Genomic DNA, 22,436 nt, shown 5'->3' with positions numbered 1-22,436 from the left:
AACCGACAGCAATAAGTTGAGGAATATGGTGTTTTGTATTTTTTTTTTTTTTTTTTTTTTTTTTTTTTTTTTTTTGTTTTTTTTTTTTTTTTTTTTTTTTTTTTTTTTTTTTTGTTTGGGTGAGGTTTGCCTTTATTTTGTCTTAACCTAAAGCTAATTATCCATAATTTTTTATATATTCACATTTCCATTTATACCTTATACATATGAACATGTAAAGCTACTTGGTCGCTTGACATAAGACGTTTTCGCGCGTTCTTAAGCGTAAGCAAATGTGAAAAGTAGTTATATATGATTTAAATATCCATATATTTTTGGATGTTTGTTTCTCATAATTTTAAAATAATTTATTTTCTTTACGAGTGCGCTGAACTAAGAACTAACTACATAATAGCGTAAATTTTGCTGAATTTTTCATATGTTTTCTATTTAAGTTGCGTTATGGTGTGCATATAACAGTAAATAACAAAGCAAATTACATTTGCAATCAAGTAATAAGGTACAAGGTAGAGTTGCGCACGCACAAGCGCATAAGTCGGTGCTGCCTAGCATTGCCTTCACGTGTTTACGGGTGCGCCGAACCATAACTCGGCCTTTATGGGTTTTATTTCTTTTGTGTGGAAAATTCACTTGTAGTAAGCCATTATACTTAACGGTTTATTTAGTTAGTGCAATCGTTTATTGCTTATGCACCTGCATACCTACATACATATACAATATGTACTAATTTGAATTTTAGCTACCTAGTTTAGTATATGCAACATTATTTTAAATGAGTCATTATTGTCAAGTGTTGTTTGTAGTTTAATTAAATAAAAGCAAATACGTTTTTAACTGCAATTGCGCACCACATGTTGCCAGTGTGTTTGTGTAATTATTTTCTATAAAAAATTAAGTACTTTAAATTATTAATTTACAAACAAATTGTCATACACACACACCTACCTTAACTAAAACTAAGTTAAAGCACTGCATATGGCGCCCTAAATTCCCTCAACGCGCCGAGATGCCGTTTACGACGACCACCTCCTTGAACAGCAACTATTAATGCACGCCATTCGCAATGGTCGGCTTGCGTTCGTATGTACGCCGATGCATGTCGTCCACGGACTGTAAGTAGTAGGTGCCGGGAAAGAGAGCGCTTACGCTGCCGGTCGGCGTGTATGGCGCCGCATGATTGTTCTTCTCGCGCACCTCCATCAGTTGGGAGAACAGTTCGGGTGCAACTTTCTCGCGCGAATTTAGCATCGGTAAAATATAATCCAATTTAGATACGAGCTGCTTGAAAGTTGCAGCTTCCTTGGTCACTTGCAGTGAGTACATTGTGGCCGCCAAACCGGAGCCATACGAGAAGAGGCCAATGCGTTTGCCAATCAGTCGCTCCGGTGGCGTATTGATGAGCAATGAGACGAGACCAGAGTACACGGACGGTGTGTACATGTTGCCCACCTGATTGGCCAGCAGCAATGATCGGCGTGTTTTCGTTTCGAAGACGTCAGCGAATTGTGTCATGAAGGCTTTTTCCACATCGCGATCGAAGTAGGTTTGCGCCAGCGTGCATTCGTTGAAGCGCTCCAAGCCGGGATATTTCAGCGCACGCTTCTCAATGCTGCATTGTAGAAAATCATTGAAGACGACGCGCGCCACTGACTTTTGCACTAGCTTGCAGAAGGGCGTATGGAAAAGTAGAGCTTCGAAGTTATCCAATGTAAATTCAGCCTCTTGCGGATACTTTTTCGCAAACTTCTTGCAGTACAACTGATAGCATGTGTCCAGCGCGGAGAGATAACACTGTATCGATAATTTGCCATCAACTGTGGGATACTCCGAGCTCAAGTCGGGCTTATAGAAATCGTAGGCATGTTCCATGTGTGTAGCGCGTAGACCGCGCTCGAAGACGAGCGGCGCATTCGGTCCCACCAACATAGCAATGGCGCCAGCGCCACCTGTGGGACGTGCTGCGCCCTTGGCGTACACAGCAATATCAGCACAAACTGCCAATGCATAACGGCCATCCCAGCTGGACGACTCTATCCAGTTGATGGAGTTGAAGAGTGCCGCTGTACCGCCGTAGCATGCGTTCGTTGTATCGATGCCCTCAATATCTGTGTTGCCCGAATCGGCAAATAGTTGCATTAGCACCGATTTAACGGATTTTGATTTGTCAATAATAGTTTCGGTGCCGACCTCCAGACGTCCGATTTCTTGTGGCTTGATTTGATAGCGTTCCAGCAGGCGACTGACTACAGTGAGGCACAGTGAGTTCACATCTTCACGATCCGAGCAGAAACCCATTTTCCCTTGACCCAAACCGATGGTGTATTTACCCGCTGAGGCGCCATCAAATTGTTCCAATTCCGTCTGGTCCACAAACTGGGATGGGAAGATCGCCTCAATGGCGCGTATGCCAACATTTTCGGGCCACATTTGTAAATATGATTATTTGTAAGGATATGCGAGTTGAAATTTGAGCTTGACTAGTACTTTATTAGTAGTTGGTTATAGCTGACAATGGAGAGCTGAGTTGGTAATGCGCTTGGGTGAGTGTTAGACTGCAAATGAAAAGAAGTTAGCTATTAATAACGGTTTATATATTGCTATGGGGGACACTGACAAGACAATTATATAGAAATTATCATTGTTTTTTTTTTTTATTCACTATCACATATAAGCAAATCGTTCGTGAAAGTTAAGGAAAGAGCGCTTGACAATCGTCAGGTTGACATCAGAGAGATATGGATTGACTCAAGACAATTTGTTTAATACATTGGATATAAATGATGTCAGTACCAAAAGATCTGAATCGTCGAACGGCGTCGTCTAAAGGTCGCAAATAAATTACTTGACAACGTTGCTGAGGACCCTACATTCATCAAACGTATCATTACTGGTGTGGTCCAATATTCCAATGGATAGCGATCCAAAAATGAACCTATACCGAAAAAACAATAAGTCGCTGAAGGCACTGATGGCCATACCAACCAAGGTTTATAACTAGAATTAAGTCTTGGCATGCGTGCATTGGCTCATGAGTTTATTTTATGGGCGATAATAAATATTTGTAATAAATTTGTATTTGTATGAAAATATTAATAGTCCGGGTCAAATTTAATCAGCTGGTAATAATGACCTACATTTAAGAGGGAAGAGTTTCTTCGAACTAACAAACGTCTAGTCTTCACACCTTCAATTTATCTTAACGAGTTTAAGATCCCGCAATATAATATACTATATTTATTTGATTGAAAAAAATATTCCAAATATATACTTGTAGCAGTTAAGAAAGTTTCAGACTTTCTGACTATTGCAGTGTCTTCTAGGCCGAAGTTGCAAGGAAGAGAAGTGAGCATTCACTCAGATAGCAGAGCGGCGATACTAGCCTTGAACTTATTAACAGTGCATTCAGGGCTTGTCGAAGAGTGCCTAACCTCGCTATCAATAGCAGCGAGTGTCTTTGTGATAAGACTGATATGGGTGCCAGGGATTGGTGCTTCCGTATCCTCTACTGCTAAATAGTTGGGCTTCGCTGAAGTTCTCTCTATTGTGGGACTTTCAGTCATTGTTTTATTGGCGTTCACGCAGTAAGGCTGGGAATCCTTTGAAAAAAGTTGTGAAACTGTGTGCCACACAAATTTTAATTGCAATTTTTTGCTTTGACACAAAACCATAACAATACTAATTATTATAAAAACAAATCGATATAAATACAATGGTGAAAAAATTTGCAACCATAACTATATACATATGTATGTAAAAAATCGTTAAAAGTTCACATTTCTATAATAAATAGAGTCCAATTCTCAATTGGTATCGCGTCGAAGACCAAACGTGCAAAGGTTAGCTTCACGCTTATTTACCGTGCGGAAGCGCAAGCAATTTACATAAACATGTATGCATGTACATACTTAGGTAGTAATTTTCGTTTTCTTGTAAACTGGTATAAAGCTGGTAAACCTATATACCTACTTATTTCCAAATATTTGACACACGCACAACTTTCACCTGTTTGCACGACGAATTCTTTCAACAATTTAACACAAATTTACACACACACACACATGCAAGCATAAAAACACAAACAAACGTACGCTGATGAGTTAACTCTGCTGCTTGTCTGGCTGTTAGCACTAAATAGTTTAATAGTTTTCTTAAATAAACACTCGTCAAAGCTACGAAATAAAGCCTGCCGGACGGAGTAGAGCCGAGTGAAAGATCAAAAACACAGAATCGCAGGCCGCGGGAACACACTATAACTTGAACACTGAAGCGCTGAAAGCCAAATGCACGCGACAAGAGACCCAACAGCGTTGAAGAGTCGCTAGCTTTGGTCGATCAGACCGAACGTCAATTCCGTCAACAGAGCGGCGCGCGAAGCCAGCCCAATTGAGTGTCCAATTGCTGGTTGTACGGCTGTATGTGTGTGTGGCTTCCAAAATATGAATGAATGAATGAATATTTCAAGTAAAACTATAAAAAAAAAAGAATATTAAATTGAAAATCGAAATCGAAATCAACAAATAAAAGTTTTCCGCTTGAACAATCGCGCGCGCCGTAATGACCACGTAATACAAACAAATTTATTTTTAAATGTTTGTATTGGAAATTAACATATATAGCGGACATATAAATTTACTATTGCATATAATATTGTTATAATAAAACGGTAAATATTAAAATCAAAAAACGCATTAAACTTGTACACAACCAAGTGGTAAATTGCGCTCTCTACTGGTTAGGAATGGACTAGTGCAAAATGGTGTTGCACTACTTTACTTGTTGGCTAAATCGATATTTTCCGAAACGGCTGGAGCGATCGTACTTGAAATTTTTACACGACTTTATATTCTTACATATGACATGGATGGTGCCTTTGACAGCACGTCTCACACGAGCGGAGCAAGAGCATTGGAGAAAATGGATAGAGGCCGTACTGCGCACCAGAATAGCTGAAACCACAGTAGGGGACACCAGTATTAGACGCGGCACTAAAAGAGGCTGTCCACAAGGCTAAATAGTAATGGAATCCGCTGTCAAGGAAATGCGGACTGAACTTCAACCCCTCGAATATAACCATCGTTATCGAGCCATAGGTCGCTGCCTGGTCTCAGGAACCTAAACTGCTGGATCGAACATCGCTTCGCCTAGTAACTGGGCAGGTTGGCAAACACACACTGCTCCAAATGACAGAAGAAGGGATTGGCAGACGTAAGTTAATCTCGCATGAAGAGCTTAAGTGGAAAAATACCACTTTCTCTTCTTCCAAGGGCCAGCATTACCAAAAGTGTAAACTTCACTAAGAAGTTCAAGGTTATCCTAAGAATGGAACGATTCCGCTCTAAAGCTACTGCTTAGAATTAGTACAATCAAATTGTACACTGACGGGAATAGGCGCAGGAGTCGCAGGACCAAAGTAGTAGTTTTCCAAGCCCATTCCAAGAAGACGGTGCGTAAAGATAAACCTCCAACGAAACTATCGCAATGAACGTAAGGTTGGACTTAGCGACAGTCAAGTGGCACTAAACGCAATCTCTGCATACGAGATCAAATCGTTATTGGGGCAGGACCGCAACCAAGTATAATGCCGGCTCACAAAGCTATAGCCGGGAATGAACTGACTGATGATCGCCCGCTCCACCAACATGGTAGAACCCGAACCGCTCATTGCGGTTGGTCCCCATACCATAAAGGCGCTGCTTCGGAAAGCTGAAGTAGTGGGTAGTGAGGGGTATTGGCAAAAATTTCATGGCATACGCCATTATATGGTTACGACCTTCGAAGATTTAAATATTAAATCAACCCCCCAAAGGACAAACTCAGGCTGCTTGTGGCAACATGTCTTTAGCTTCCTGTGCGAATTGTCGACATGGGCTTGAAACTCTTAAGCTCCTGCTAATTGACTGCACAACAGTTTGTAGGCACAGGATAAACGCCTTTGGGTCCATGTTTCCAAATAGGGATCACATCGCCTCAATAGCACCTAGCAGTATATTGGAGCTTACTAAATCACTCAAGAACTGCAACCACACCGTGACGGACCAATTGTGGAACGCGTCAGAAAGTGCGTTTAATTTCTACATAGACAAGTTTCGCATAAGCATTTATAATGAAATCGAATGAAAAACTTTCTCTGGCACATTGTTTAGTGAAGAGCGCGCTTGCGGCCGAACGAGTGAGCGTTGAAGGAGCGTGCGGATGAGGAACTTATTGTGCGTAAGTATCTTCAGCAGAATGTTTACTTACACAAATTACTTACATGTATACATATGTATGTATGTATGGAATGTGTTGTTTGGTCAGTGGGTCTCTTGCATAATTTGTGTAAAGATCATGATCACTCCTTTTTTGGGACTTATTTCAGGTTGTCAAAGGAATTACCATATATACATATTCAAACATATACAAACATACATATATATATATATATATATTTTTTTTTTTTTTGGTTGCGAGTTGAAAACTCGTTCTCAGCTGACATTTCTGTGTCGAAACCGCGGACTACAGCATTCTTTTTATATATTTTTTATGTAACGCCACACACGCATTTAAGCGCACACGTGTATCCGATATTATCTGTATAATTATACAGTTGATATAAAAAGCAGTAGGCTAAAAATATACCTTTTTTATTCAAAATTATGGATCTTGTGCCATAAATGAAACTTCAATGACATTCAAGACGCAAGAAAAGAAGTGATTAGATTAGAAAAATTTTTGTCAAACTAAGTAAAGACTTGTTATAGTTTTCTAACATTTGTTCAACGATAATCGGGTCTATGCAACCGGAGAGAATACGTTCGCAAGACAGTCGAAACTACATAACCTAAACGGAATCGAATTTATATCCAACCAAGCACTGTCAGGAATAACGGTCTAAGTTAATTTAGACATGTTTGTCCCTCGCGAGTAAGTCTCTCAGTTTTTGAGATATCAATTTGATATAATATTTTGCATGCGCGCTTTTCTCTCCGCGAAGCTGCTTATTTGTCGGAGCCGTCGATATCGGACCACTATAGCTAATAGCCGTCATACAAAATGTTCGATCTAGCTCAAGACCTTGTATGGAAAATTTCTTCATTTAACGAGGTGCCATATTGTCCAAGGAGATGCTAAAATTTTTTTTAAAATATCGGTCAGATTGGCCGATTAAAGACAAATTGGATGGAACATATTTTTTCTTAAGATTTTTTTCTTGTTTTTCCTAAAAGTTAGCATTTACTTATTTTTTTTATATATTTGAATATTGGTAAATTATTTAATAAACTACAAATAGCGCTGTTATAACTTAAATTCCGTCTTATGCTGACACTTGGGCATTCCATAAAATTAATTTTGTATGTAATATTTACAAAAAAAAAATGGTTTTTCTTAAAAATACATACATACATATTGTTTACATGTAATTTTTTTTATACATATTTTTTATATAACATTTATTTGATTAAATATACTAAAATTCCAGTTATGAGTTTATTGCCGCCTTTCACATCACGTGTATGTCAAGCTATACAATTAATTTAGAGTACCTCGTTTAATAATGACAAGCTTGGCTCAAAAGTTAAGTGCCTCACACTTTGTTGTTGGTGATTTTTAACATTTTCTCGCACCAAAGCAGCCTTAAATTGGCATAAACGACAAGTGACTTGCAACTACAAGAGCATTGCGTTTATTTACATACATATGTATGTACACATGTTCATACATAGACATGTTATGTACATTCATATTTCTAATATTTACGTTTGTCTATTTTAAGTAAAATCCAGTTGAAAATTAGACCAATTAAACAATTAATTAAACTCATGTCTAATTGATGCGCTAATTTCACATTTTTAATAAATTTGAAGACTATTTTTAAATTCAAACAATTTGTTAAATTTCTGACTAAAAACAATAACTCAGCAAAATAGTTTGATGTTTCGCGAATAATCAATTAAAATAGCGCAAAAACATACAAATTTACAAACATGAACAGCAGCAAATATTTATATACATATAAACATACAGAAACACACGCGCAGTCCCACTTTTAAATAATATTTGAAAAAAAAAAGAATCGCAATATTTGGTATTTAATTATTTACCGTTTAAATTCCGAAATTTCACTTTTTGTTTTGTGTTTTCGCTTTATGTATGTCGAGTGATGAATTGGCGCTTTATTTGTTTTGATATAAACAACGAACAGGCCAGCAGCGACTCAGAGGTGCGATGATGCAGCTTTAAAATACTTAGAAGCAATGAACGCGTAATCGTGATCACAACTAAATGTTTCAGAGCGCAAGGCTTTCAAAAATTTTGAACCGTAACGCTTTAAATCGTTAAGAAGACTGCCGTCGAAATGATCGCGAGCAGCAAACATATGCGTTTGGCAGCGCTTGTTGCAATAAATGCTTTTCTAGAGCTATTGTTATTGTTGTTCTTATTTTTCAATTGTTACTTTTTGTTGTAGTGGGGTTAATGTATTGCCCCTGCGATTGCTAAGCACCTTTTGTCCATTTGCTTGCGAACAACAAAATTAACTTGTTATCGATCGTACCGACATTTGAGCATACAAACCATACAAACCATACATATGTATGTATATGCATATATGAGGCGACCACTATTTACACTATTTATTTACTAGACACTCCTATGCCCTGCTAAGGTTTAAAATAAACGCTTTGTATGATTTTCACGTATTGCTACAATGCCTGTAATATTTGACATTTTGTTGTTGCAATGAAAGCAATTCGATCATTGATCAAGTGGCATGCAAAATAGATGCACTTATGTACATACAAACATAGATATACATTTAAATAAGGCAATACATTTACCTTACATTTTTAGTAATTGGCAGACACCCACTAAAACATAACTCATTCAATTTTATTCGAAAAAAATTACGCTTTTCATCGATTACATAGACTTTAGCGCTTATTTGATAAGCTTATCAGCGGCGTACTTGTCGCTTAGGAACTAAGCTAAAATGAAATCTATAAATCATTGGTATGTTTTTGTTGTTGTTTAGAAAAACCCTCTCCTATAATTGCCGCTTGTCATAGTCGAATGTTTACTTGGGTTCAAAGTTTAATTGCTTTGTATGAAACGTATTCATGTTGTGGCTTCGGTTTTTATTGGTGAGCAACCGTTCCGGCAAATTGTTGCAAAAAAACACACACAAGTGCAAGCTGATTGCAAATATTTTAAATTTGTTAATAAAATGGCTTGTTGTATATCTTCAATTTATGTACATGAATGGCTTCATACATATTTATAGAGTTCAAAAATAGCACTTATGCATATCCCAGATACATATGCCTGTGCTTACATAGAACTATAAAATTTGAACTCTTTTTTCATATGGAAAAGTAATGCATGCGGGTATATTGGCTTTTTTCTAAGAATGTACCAAGTCCATATTAGAAAAATATGACTAAGGCTTTACTTTTACGTGTAAACATCTTGATTTTGATTGGATATGGAAATATTGAAAATATAATTGTATGCCTATAATTGTCTCATTATGTTTGTACATTTACTTTTAAACAATTTCTATATTAAACATTTAGTGATATATGTATGTATGTATGTATAACAAAAAAATACGTCAACTCAGGTTTACATTTTTAGATTTGTTTAAAAAAAATTGTTGTTGGATTCATACAAAAATGAGTTTACACAATTACAATTCTCAACGCTATTTTTTCGGTTCGTTATAATTTATGTATAAAAACTAATAACAACATAACTAAATCGTTATCAATGTATATGTATATATTTTAATAAAGTCCATTGACAGCCTTTTCAAAATAACGGTCAGGTATAACAAGCACTGCCAACGCTTAATTAAATCATTTACTTTACTTAGTTCTGTTTTAATAAGTGAAATTATAAATGATTAAATAAAAATATACATCAATCCATTGTTCATCACATTTGCCCAGCCCACATAAATAAATATGTATGAAAATTTATGTACAAATACATTCACATGTACGGAGCGTTTAATTTATTATGAAATGAGTATCGTCTCAGCGTTTTGTGATTACTCACAACTTTCTTAGCACACGCTTTGTGAGCGGCGGCATTAGCCACAAGCATTCATACGTATAATACCTATTTTCAGCTGACATACAAACATAAGTATATATAAATATTTAAAATTTCGTAACTACTGCTTTGCGTTTCATGTGCGCTAAACATGCAGAGGTAAATGTTAAATAATTAAAGCATCAATGAAAAATTTAACTGTTTTAATGCGGAAGGTATACGTTGATTAGTGCTGTCATTAGCAGCGATGCAGTAATATGTGAAAGTCTGACAAAGGACTATTTGCTTTTCCTGACGCACTTTCTTTAAATGATTTTGATCTTTATTTAAGCATATGCAGAAGCACTTTATAGTCAGAAAAAACCCGCTCTGTTTTATCACATCAGCAGTCACATTATTTTATTTTCATTTCTAAATAAGCTGTCTTACTTTCTTCTTTCCTGTGGCGGAATTCGTATGTGAATAACATAAAAACTTTCACTCAATAAAATACCATCATATATTCTTACCTTAAGGTATTAAATTATTTCTACTGCACTTGAAGTGATTAAAACACAAATCACGTTTATTTCGATTATTTTAAGGCGTATAAAAAAATACTACTTCTATAACAGCTAAGTTTATTATTTTGGGGAATTGTATTCCTTTTCACTCTTATTGAAATAAATTTATTAGCCGCTGGCGTGTACATGAATAAAGGCTGATTTTGACAGTTGCTCAAGTTTACAGCTGTTCCATGTGCAGTGGCTTTCAAAGTGTCATATAAAGGAAACGAGTCAACAAAGCAAATTCATAGGAAATGTTGAAGGAAAAATTAAAATATATATAATATTGTACGTATTTTTAAATAAAATAAAACTTAATAATATAAGTATTTGCACAACGCGTTAAAACTGTTGTTATAGTATGCATTGCTTAAGTTTTTTATTTTAGACCTTGCTTGCTTTCACTTTTTTAACTATTGCTTTTGCATTTGACATTCTTGATCAGCTGAGTGACCATTGTCAATTCGCCGCAAATTGCATTACACACATGGCGTTTATACAACTTTTTAGTTGTTTATAATTTAAATTAAAATAATGTTAAAATCACTATTCCGGTTAGCACCTGCTGGTGGTACATTGCGTCATCATCTGCAGCTATCACAGTGTACAAAACACAGTTTGCTGTCAACAAAAATCTCTTCTGTTTCAGTGACATCGCGTAGCTGTGCCAAAGTAGCCGCGGATGAGAATATCGAAAATGAGGCTAAACCCGCTAAAACCCACTATAATCCATTTACGCAAACACAACCAACATATGGAACCGGCGCAAAAGCTGAACCTCCAGCCAATAATGAGGAATGCGAGAAACTTCTCAAAGTCTTACAGCTCGAAGTCGATATAGCCCATCAAGAGGGACGACGCGTACCGCCTTTAGAGACAATTACCGAAAAGCACTGGGAACACATACTTACATTGCCTTCGAAGTCAGCACGTTACAAGTATTACAATTTCTTATGGCAAGTGGAAGCCAAAAAACAAGCAAAGGAGCGTAAAAAAGAAGAACGTGCTGTGCAAGTGCTGGAGCGAAAGGAGGAAATGCGTAAAGAACGTGAGGAAAATCAACACATCATCTATGGCTTGGGACATACATCACTCTTTTTACGCATCTACGATACGACCATAAATAATTTTCAGAATAACAGGTGACTACCTTCATTACAATGCAATTACCACAACTTATTTTCGCTTTGCTTATACAGATTGATACGCGCCATGCAGTTTTCGCCTAAAATTGTGCTAGACTGTTCGTACGATCGCCACATGACGCGACGAGAGGCGCTGAACGCCGCTAAACAATTGATGTTATGTTTTGCTGAGAATCGTGCGCATGATGATCCTTTCGATTTGCATTACTGCAACGTGAATATGAATAGCGTATGCACGAAAGCTCTCAACCGTTACATACCTACTATGTTCAATACAGAATTTCCGATGAATGTGCATGAAAAATGTTTTACTGAGTTATTTCCAAAAGAAAATTTAGTCTATTTGACCCCACATTGCCGCACAGATTTGGAAGTGTATAATCCTGAAAATGTGTACATAGTAGGCGCAATGGTGGATACGGTAAATAAAGAGCGAAAATCAATACAAATTTTACAAAATCTACAATTTTATTATTGTTTCGTAGGTTAATAATGAACCGCTATCGCTAGCCAAAGCGAAACGTTTGGGTCTGCGCATGGCACGTCTACCGCTCGATCGCTACCTGCAATGGGGCGCAGGTTCAGGCAAGTCGCTAACGCTTAACCAAATGGTCAACATACTATTGGACCTGAAGTCTACCAATGATTGGACGCAGGCGCTGCGGCATGTACCGCGTCGCAAAGTAGTTGATGTATCAGCAGAGAAGCTGCAACAAAAGCGTATACTGGAAAAACGCGCCAAGCAGCTGAATTTCTCTTTCGACAATAACTTCAATGATAAAGATTATAAGCAAAAGCCCAAAATAAGATCATATAAAAAAGATTTCAATTTGGAAACTTGGGGTTCTAAAAAGAAAAATCATAATAGCGACTAATTACACTTTTGTAAGTTTTTAGTTTAGAAAAATATATATAATTATTTGAAACGAAATTATTGACATTAAAAATGATTAAAAAGCAGTAAGTTCCGTTTTATAAAATAATAAGCTGAATTTTTTTATACTATTTAATTGTCGTTTTCAGCCATTTTCTCCACCTCAATAATTTTCTTATAACGCAAAATACTGTTTTTCGAGTTCAAGGCATTATAGTTGATCACCGGCGTTAAATTTAACAACTTCGCATATGACTTCAATTTATCTTCGAATTCCTGTACTACCTCTTTACGCGCCACAGTCAACAGTTTACTCTCCAAAATTAGCAACGCATTGCCACGCAGCACTTCGGCGAAATTACTCTTCAAGAATGGAAAGTAATTGTGTCCCACAAAAACGACATCGAAAAAGTTGCGCCAGTTTTCATTGGAGCTCACGTCTTGCAGCGTGAAAATATCATCGGCCGATAGGAAAAACACCTTGCACTGCTCCACCTGTATCCACGGTTTAGCATACACGCGCACAGCATCCACATCACATTCGTCAAATGTGAGCCTCTCGCCCATTAGCAACTTAACCGAACCATATTTACGCGAAATTTTACGATCATGCGTGTAAGCGGTGCGCGTTTGCAATTCATGAAAATATTCGAGTAGATTGCGTTCAGTAATGTCTGTTGCACGATAGTCATTATCGCCATGCACCGAGTTCATCATTTGCTTGTCGGCGGTATTGAGACCAAATGTACAAAATGGCCCCGTCTCTATATCCCCAGCATAGCCACGATGCAGATACTTCTCGCCGTTTCGCACCAGCCCAGCGACGAGTGTTTTATTCGGCTTGCACTGCTCATATTCGGGGTAAGTAAAGGCGATACCTGTTTCGCGCCAATAACGGTATTCCTGCAAACAAACAGTTTCAAAAAATATCATCTAAAATGTTACAAAACACAAAAAAAAAAAACCAAATTACCTGCGAGCATATTTGCGCTGCGTCTCGGTCCTTCAACACCATATTTAAATCCCAATCGAAGGCGCCCTCACGATAATCATAACGCGTGGTCAGCAATTTGCGAACGCGTTCGGTCCAATACTGCTGCACATTGAAGACATAGCCCTCGCGTGGCAGCAGAAAGTTGAATGCGTTCTCCAAACCATCGCGCTCGCGGTACCTCAGCCGTTCAATATTCACTTGTGGTGCCAGCCGCTTCAACTCCTCGTCGTCGGTGATCATTTTCAGCAACGCTTTCGCTTTGCCTACCAGATATTGATGTGAGGCGGGACGCATCAGCGCATTGCCGTACACGTCCATGAAGAGATGCACCTTACTCACTAAGTGGAATGATTCTGGGTTCTCGAGCGCTATGCCGAGCAGCAACATATTGCGTGCTACGATTTCTATGCAACCATCGAGCACATAGAAATTAACACGACTGCCTCTGTGTTGGTACATTTTGGCCATAGTTTTGATGATGTGACGCGGATCGCCAGCGCCGAAGAGCAGTATATTTAGTTGATGAGTCGCGCCTTTTGCATCGCCACAAGCGCCACTTTCGCATTCTGCGATGTGCGCTTTCTCTTCTGTTTCTGCGGTGTACTCATCTCCCGCTGTTTGCGGGTTTTCTTTTCCTTCGTTGGCTTCTTCCTGCTTTTCGGCGTCACACTCTTGTGGTTGTTGTAGTTTTAGCGCTTTGCAATACTCCTGGTAGAGATCAAGCGCTTCACTGAGCCCCCAAAACATTTTTCATGCACCAAATAGTTCTTTATAAACTTTTTTAAAATTATTTCGAGATCTTTTGCTTCGTTATTTGACGGTTGCTTATTTATTATCATTCTATTTTCAATATTGTTTCTTAATGTTGCCATGAGGATTATTGTTCTAAGCGAATGTTGTTGCTAAGGCTTGTTTGGCATGTAGGTAGGCAATGTGCTCATTTGTAGATATGTACATGAAAGTATGATAACATAAACAGGTGAGGATTGCCACAGCATATTGATAAATTCCAATATGATGGTGATCTCTATTTGCAAACAGGGATCCAATGGCATTTTATCCTGCATCTGCAGACTGCTATGCATCAAATAGCAAGTATTCTGGAGTTTCTGGCTCCCTGTTGTAGAACCGGTCATTTGTATAGGAAGCTGGGTCCGTGTTATATACATACATAAGTGCTTCTTGAGCTTACACTGCCCAGTATAGAATGAGACAAGGGGGCTGAGTTTGCTTCTAGGGAAGTTGATTACATATTTAAACCTGCTGAGGTTATAAGCTCCCTTCAGCCACTTCATATGGTACATACATTGGAGTTCCGATAGCACCAGTATGGTTCTACATCTCCCGTTGTACTTATTTAAAATTTTGTGATTGTCCGACTCAATATTGATTGTGCACGAGTCAAATATGATCAAAGGTAATCCAGGTTGCTGAAAATCTGAATAGTGTTTGCGGACCTGATACTGTAAAAGTTAAGTATCCGTCCGCTTGTTGAATATATCAATAAAATAGTAGAAATCGTCGAGTCCGATCGTTATGTAAGCCTCGGTCTCGATTACCGGGGAACTAAACATTGCACAAAAACTTGTTTAGGGCCAATTAATTAGGGCTGGATACAAATGAAGCTCGATGTATAGGTGTCACACGAGTTAACGTATGAAAACCTCATGAACCGAATTTCCACTGATGATGAAAAATGAGTTACTTAAGACAACGTTAGACGAAAGCAGTCGCGGTCGAATCGCTGTGGGCCGCACAACTGGTAGCCAAGCCAGAATTAATGGTCAGGCAGCTTTTGCTATGCCTGGGTTGGGCAGTAAATCATCATATAAAAGTTGCTCCCCTACACCTACAACTTTTCATCTGAACCAGTACTGTCAACAATTGGATCAGCTTTGACCAATAAAAGAGAAATTGAGTTCCATCTGGACAATGCCAGCCCACACATAACGATCTCGCCAGAAACACCGGGAGCTGTGTTGAGAGTTTCTTACACATGCCGGCTTATAGGTCGGATGTGGTATCGAGTGATTACTGTCTACCTCTGTCTATAGTGAATGATTTCGCTCGTGAAACATTCATCTCAAAATAACTTTTTGCAACAGGAACGAGATTTTTCTAAAAGTGTCTTTACGAAATTACCTTCAGATCAGTCTAAATATTGCTTAATTAAATCTGCAATTTTACTACAAAAGAGGACTTCATTTTGCTAAACCTTTTATTAAACGAATTTGCACAAGCTATTCTTCTTCTTCTTGATTGGCGTAGTCACCGCTTACACGATTAACAACTGCGCGCCAGTCGGTTTTTCTTTTCGCTACGCGGCGCCAATTAGATATTCCAAGTGAAGCCAGGTCCTTCTCCATTTGGTCCTTCCATCGGAGTGGAGGTCTTCCTCTTCCTCTGCTTCACCCGGCGGGTACTGCGTCGAATACTTTCAAAGCTGGAGCTATGCCTTTTCAATAAACAGACAATGAAGCCACGGTCCGATTAAGAATCTAAAAATAAATATGACGCTTCCCCTTTCGAATGTTTTTATTGTTTTTGCTGTGTACAAAAAAATTGCTAAAACGGTTTTGGATAATACACAAACATTCATATGTCCATTCTTACATATATAAGTTAAAGGGTTTTCTGATTAAACATAAAATATCTTAAAAGGCTTTCGGACACCATGACGTATGAGTAACATGTATGTACAGGTATTCTCCCATTTAAAAATTATTATAAGCAGAATTATTAAAGCAAAAGAAATTGAGTGCCATATGAATTGTAGACAAGAGGCGTTAAAAGACAATTGTGTATATCAGCAAGATTGCTTGAACGCCACAAAAATCGTTTTTGCATCGGAGCGTGACTGATAATGAAAAATGAAGCCAATGCAACAAGCCAAATGCAAAAACTTGGTCAAGCAGAAAAATCAATGGCAAAGTAAAAATTCCATGCCGTATTATGAAATTCTAAAACCGGATGACACCATTAAGGGACTCATCAAATCAAAGCGAGCGATTGTAGAACACGCCACAAATTTGCGATTACTTACGAGACAATAATTTTCCATCATGGCAACGCTCGATCTCATGTTGCGAGATCGTAAGAACCATATGTAAAATCTATTTAGAAAACAATGACTCTGAAGTTTTACCTCACAGGCGTTAAATCTCAGACATTGGCACTTCGGATGACCATTTATTTCAGTGGTGAACTGGACATCAAAAATTGATTTGATACATTCTTGGTCGGACGAAAGCATGCCCGACGGAATTTAAGTGTGCTCAGCCCAATCCACAAAAAGGGAAGAATCTGCGCCAACTGCCGTTTGATAAACCTCCTATATGTCGCATATAACCCATATATAGACAAATCTGGGAAAAGCCACGTGAGAAGAGGATCGACACACATCACCTCATCTTCGATTTCAAAGCTGCTTTTGGCAGCACGAAAAGGAGCTGCCTTTATGCCGCTACGTCTGAATTTGGTATCCCTGCAACACTATACGGCTGTGTAAACTGACGTTGAACAATACCAAAAGCTCCGTCAGGACCGGGCAGGACTTCTCCGAGCCGTTTGATATCAAACGGGGTTTTAGACAAAGCAATTCCCTATTATGCGACTTCTTCAATCTACTCCTGGAGAAAATAGTTCGAGCTGCCTGAATAGAGAAGTTACAAGACTCAGATAGCATTGATATCATTGGCCTTAACAACAGTGTTGTTGGTTCTGCTTTCACTAGACTTGATAAGGAAGCGAAGCAAGTGGGTCTGCTAGTGAATGAGAGCAAGATGAAATATCACCTGTCATCAAACAAACAGTCGTCGCATACGCTACTTGGCTCCAACGTCCTTGTTGACAGTCATAACTTCGAAGTCTTCGATAATTTGTCTCTCTTGAAAGCAGCATTAACACCAACAAAATCGACAATATCGAAATCCAACGTTAGTGCTACTTCGGACCGAGTAGGAAGAAGAAGTAAAGTCCGCTTTTGATGAAAAAAGACCAAACTCTACAAGTCACACGGACAATGACTACATCTGATGAATCGGCGTTATGAGAACACTCTGAGAGTATTCGACGCAGTACCCGCCGGTGGAAGCAGACTAGGAGGAAGACTGCCACTCCGTCGAAAAGACTAGATGGAGAAGACCTGTCAGCACTTGTAATCTCTAATTGGCGCCAAACAGCGAAAATGAAGAACGACTGGCGCGTTGGTCTTCAACTAATTGTTCACTAGTACCTAACAGACTAGTCCACTTTCTAATATTAAGTTTCACTATTCCAATAAAAATTCACATACATTTACATCTGCCGCTCGCCGAGAAATATATAACAAAGTGTTCGCAAATAATATCCTCCGATTTCGAATGCCTCCATCAAGCGTAACTTCAAAGAGCCCTTGATCTTGAAAAACAAGCGTAAAGCGGCAAGCATTACATTTGGGTATAAAAATTTTGATGTGGAACGCTGCTTTGATTTATTCGCAGAACAATTGAGGCAAATTGATGGATTCGCATTGCACAGGCGGTCGCTCGCTCGGCGGCTCGCGCCGTATGCTCCTTAATTTATATGATGCCGCGCCCGATCGCGGTGACTGCAGCAGCACGAATCGCATCAGCTCAAAAAGCGAAAACTGCAAGCTGAATGAGCCAATACAGACATTCACACATATGACCGTATGAGTAGTGTTGTTATTGTTGCGTCGCTTGCGTGCTAAACCGTTGCAGTATGTGCGGTTGCGGCTGTTGCAACTTATTAAAAATTATTGCGTTCGTCGAAAAGTACATAAAAATATTGAACATAAAAGAAATCGGCATCCTTTGCACTTTGCACCGCCGCCTCCGCCGCGCCACAACGCGAACAGCAGCACCGGCGGCGGCAAGCGACAAGCCGACATTGCAACAAATCAGTCATGCAGTCAGTGAATGGAGTAACGGCTGCAATTTTTGTATTAAAAACGTAACTATGTGGATATTTTATACATATATCTATGTGTGTATGTAGTGGTGTCGTTGAGTCTGCGGACCAACGAATTAATTCCAATTGAGTGCACTTTGTAATAAATCTGCCACTCGATGCATATGTATGTATATGTACATATGTGTTTGAGGGTATAAGTTTTGTAAATATATGGATGTGTGTGCCGGCACATAGTAAGTCACACCAGCTAGTCAAATTGGATTGCCGCGACCATGAACTGCTTACACTAAGTATGTTCACGCGAATTTAAAAGGATTTGTCCACCTTGGCGAGGTGGTGAAAAAGTTTGCGGAACGAAGAGTAAAGGTTGTGAAATTAGTTTTACACTCTTGTAACATGTTCCACAGAGTACAACAGTTTTGTTCACGTATTGGTTGTTTTTGTCACCTTAAACTAATATATATATATTATATATACATAATTATAGGGTTTTATATATAGAAATGAGCAGGATGTCGAGAAAAGTTGAAATCCGGTTGACTGTCTGTCCGTCCGTTAATGCAAGCTATAACTTGAATAAAAATACCGTAATGAAACTTGGATTAGTATACACGTTCCTTTGTAAGAAATTTGGTATTGTAGACGGGTTACATGGGTTTCCTCGTTTAAAAAACAGAATTTTTCAACAATTTTTTTCTCATATAAAAATTAAATATTTTGTTAGAATTTTTTATTGTTACAGACATAGACTATTAATAAAAAATTCTGAAATTTTTGGAAAAAAAATATTTTGATCTCTGCCATTGTGACGCCATTTCCAGTGACTCCTCGGACTTTGTCAAATATGGACAGTTGAATTCTTTCGTGAACGGGCTATTTTGAGTTTGCCACGAAGTTTATTATACCCAGAAGGAAACGTAGAAGATTCTACAAAATAGGCCAGCTTGAACGGTGGCGTGAAGGGTCATTGACTTGGCTAAATGTAAACAAAGGTTGTGGACTTGGCTAAATTTAAACATAAGTTTTGGACTTGGCAAAATGTAAACAATAACATCAATGACCTCATAATGTAAACAAAAGGGCCAATGACCCTAAATGCAAATCATGATTAAATAAATGGGTTACTAATCCCATAAAATGCAAACATACAATTATAATAAGATAATTCTTTTCGAATTTTCTCACCAATTAGCCGATAGTTTCAATAAAAAGTTCTCAATAGGAACTGGGGTCCACGTATTTTGCATCTGTGGCTTTGTCTCGTTATGGCACTTAATATTTTTTTTGATTAGTGACGTTTTGTGGGCATGCCAATAGTCCGACTCCGTCTATCAGCGACTCAAATTTTCCTTGGGTTTCATCACGTGACAGTCAACCGGATTTCAACTTCTCTCGGTAGGTAGGTAGACTCACATTTTTAAACGCGTTTTTCTGGAAACTACTTTTTACCACACGGTACCGGCATTATCTCAAGTTCTATAAAACCGATTTACTTGAAATTTTGTGTGAACCGTCTTTATATAATCCTTTATCCTTTATCTTTATATAATCCTTAATCATTTTTTTTAATATTTAAAAAAAATCAGGAATGTCAAAAAGAAGCGTAAAAAATTATTTTTATTTCCAGGCAGTCGCCATTTTTCAAAAAGACCACCAGGAGAGTCAGGATCAATGTCACCAGGATGCGCCATTTTTTTTACACCTGTCTTCCACCCCCTCTCTAATTATTTTAATTTTTAATATTTTTTTGTAAAATTTTTTTCTGTATTCTTAAGATATCAATAAAAACACCATAAAATATGAATATTAAAAATATTTTTAGTTTTTTTTTGTAATAAAATTAAAAAAACTGCACAAAGTTTAATTTCTAGAGTAGAATACCCCCTTGAGAGGATCGGCCCAGGTGTTTGGGAAAAATGTTCCTTACCGACTCAAACTCGCATTTCGACAAAATAATTTTATGTTTTGGGAGCCGATTAAAGCAAGTAAATAATAATTTGTTTACATATTTTCACATATCTCCGAAACTATTTGATATATCACTTAACATTTTTGGAAACCATTTTCCATATATGCGAAAAAGCATGTTTGAAATGTAAATTTCCGAAGGCTAGATCTGTAGCAAAACATTTTTTAGGCAATCGCAAGGGTATGAAAGAACTTTGATCGCAAACGTTGTATCAATTTAAATTTTAGTATAATCAGCTTAAAGACTGTCTTCCAGTAGGAGCCATAACTAACTGACTAAAAATGGTCAACAATACGTAGACTAAATGAAACCCCAAATTTGATGTTCTTGTCCAACCAATAACTTCTTAACCTATAAACATAGAGCTAACACGAAAAAAACTGCAAAAGACTCCAGTCGGTATAATACATTGGAAAAGGAAAGGATAGTAAGACCACTGAGTCTGATAAAATTCGCGTCAAGCGCAGGCATACTAAAGAATGACTACTCCTCAAGGACATAGTAACTGAACTTTATCTGGTATCACAAAGGATCAACACTGGTCTATGCGAGGCTAACACGGTGCTCTTCTAACCTTATTCAAATTAACAGCAAAGGCAAAACTCATATCCAAACCTAACCTTAGTCAACGCAATACTGGAAAGCAACAAAGTTTTTATCTCGGTGTTTAACACGCTCCATTCAAAGTCAAATGATTGCATTTATGCATATAGATATGTATCTACATTTAAAATCCAAATACACGGCAAGTGATTTACACAACAAAAGCAATGACAACAAAGAGTTGCAAATACTTAAAACCGCCAATACAGAATGCCAGGCGAAGTAACAACAATAAGGCCAAAACATGAACAAAGTATAAAAATTATGCATGAACATATATTCACATACATATACATACATACATATTTATGTAGCAGATATATTTAACATACATATATATGCATATCTCACAAACGATGAGTACACATACTTACATACATACATGCAATGCATTTTATTGCCTTTCAACCTTATGCTTTTCGACTCTCCGTCAAGTAGTGATTATCATGTAAATTATTGGAAAATTTCTATGTCTGTCAGCCTCCATAGCTGCACATGTAACGTATAGTATGTGTGTATGTGCAGAAATATGCTTGTATATAAGCGAAGCTGCTGGCGTGGACAGCGTCTGGCGGCCGACTGGTGGCGAATCAGCGAATTGTTGATGCTTGAACTGTGGAATATGGCAGCGGTGCCGGCAATTGGTTGGTGCAGCCACATATAAGCTGCAGCTATTTCTTTTATTCACTTTGTGGTTCTTGTTATTTATGTTTTTGTTGTTGCATTTGTAGTGCTGTTTGTTGCACGTGTTACCGCATAATAACTAAGTAAACTTTATTACTTACTAGAGTAGAAATCTCATCTTCAACCTCAAGTTGAGCCGGACTTACGAATAATACTGGGTGCATATACATATGTATATATGTATATATATAATAATATGAGCATTTATGTATGTAAGAATATATAGTAGTTGTCATGCTACTAACTTCTGTGCATGAATATGTCATAATATGATTTTTTATTATGAACTATTCCACGAAATGCATATTTAGTTTCAGCCCTAACATACACACACATACATTCACATATGTATACACATATAAAAGAACAATGCAATAAATTTGCACAGTCGTATACGTTACATTGTCAATAAGTAATTAAATAAATAATAAAATTAACGATGACCGAGGCGTTTGAAATTTTCAATTTTCCATAAACCACATTAAGAAGAAGAAGCAGAGGAATGGTTGAAGATATGCATAACTGATAGATTTTTATGCATAAATTTTGGCTTAAAAATTAGATTTCAAATTTTAAATCTAAAAGTAAAAAAATAATAAAGTTTAATTTAAGATATTGAAAATTGAATTAAAAACTTAAATTTCTTATTACAATTTGTGCACTTAAAAATTAAAAT

General features: G+C 37.6%; 3 protein-coding genes across 5 annotated transcripts; 1 reads left to right on the top strand and 2 right to left on the bottom strand.

Annotated features, from left to right (window-relative positions):
* Positions 1 to 941: 941 nt before the first annotated feature.
* LOC108971852 (hydroxymethylglutaryl-CoA synthase 1) lies at positions 942 to 10,729 on the bottom strand. Of its 3 annotated transcripts, none has more exons than XM_018938167.1 (2): positions 10,542 to 10,729; positions 942 to 2,552 (listed from the first exon to the last, which is right to left on the bottom strand). In XM_018938167.1, exon 2 carries the CDS (start codon positions 2,425 to 2,427, stop codon positions 1,045 to 1,047), a length of 1,383 nt encoding a protein of 460 aa, XP_018793712.1. In that variant the 5' UTR covers positions 2,428 to 2,552; positions 10,542 to 10,729; the 3' UTR covers positions 942 to 1,044. The 3 variants fall into 3 exon arrangements, with proteins under 3 accessions (XP_018793712.1, XP_018793714.1, XP_018793713.1); XM_018938169.1 differs by lacking the exon at positions 10,542 to 10,729 and adding an exon at positions 8,082 to 8,329 and having other exon boundaries at positions 946 to 2,552; XM_018938168.1 differs by lacking the exon at positions 10,542 to 10,729 and adding an exon at positions 4,089 to 4,269 and having other exon boundaries at positions 946 to 2,552.
* A 311-nt stretch (positions 10,730 to 11,040) lies between these two features.
* Positions 11,041 to 12,653, top strand: LOC108971779 (mitochondrial ribonuclease P protein 1 homolog). Its single transcript, XM_018938054.1, has 3 exons — positions 11,041 to 11,719; positions 11,777 to 12,143; positions 12,208 to 12,653. Exons 1-3 carry the CDS (start codon positions 11,112 to 11,114, stop codon positions 12,595 to 12,597), a joined length of 1,365 nt encoding a protein of 454 aa, XP_018793599.1. The 5' UTR covers positions 11,041 to 11,111; the 3' UTR covers positions 12,598 to 12,653.
* Positions 12,654 to 12,697: 44 nt separating this feature from the next.
* LOC108971778 (dynein assembly factor 3, axonemal homolog) lies at positions 12,698 to 14,606 on the bottom strand. Its single transcript, XM_018938053.1, has 2 exons — positions 13,570 to 14,606; positions 12,698 to 13,499 (listed from the first exon to the last, which is right to left on the bottom strand). The coding sequence occupies exons 1-2, from the start codon at positions 14,335 to 14,337 to the stop codon at positions 12,729 to 12,731; spliced, it is 1,539 nt and encodes a 512-aa protein (XP_018793598.1). The 5' UTR covers positions 14,338 to 14,606; the 3' UTR covers positions 12,698 to 12,728.
* Between the last annotated feature and the right edge of the window lie 7,830 nt (positions 14,607 to 22,436).

This window comes from Bactrocera latifrons, unplaced genomic scaffold, assembly GCF_001853355.1.
Source record: "Bactrocera latifrons isolate USDA-ARS-PBARC rearing strain unplaced genomic scaffold, ASM185335v1 scaffold_36, whole genome shotgun sequence".
NCBI lineage: Eukaryota > Metazoa > Arthropoda > Insecta > Diptera > Tephritidae > Bactrocera > Bactrocera latifrons.
Note: the sequence above shows the minus strand (reverse complement) of the source record. Positions and strands in the feature narration are given on the sequence as shown.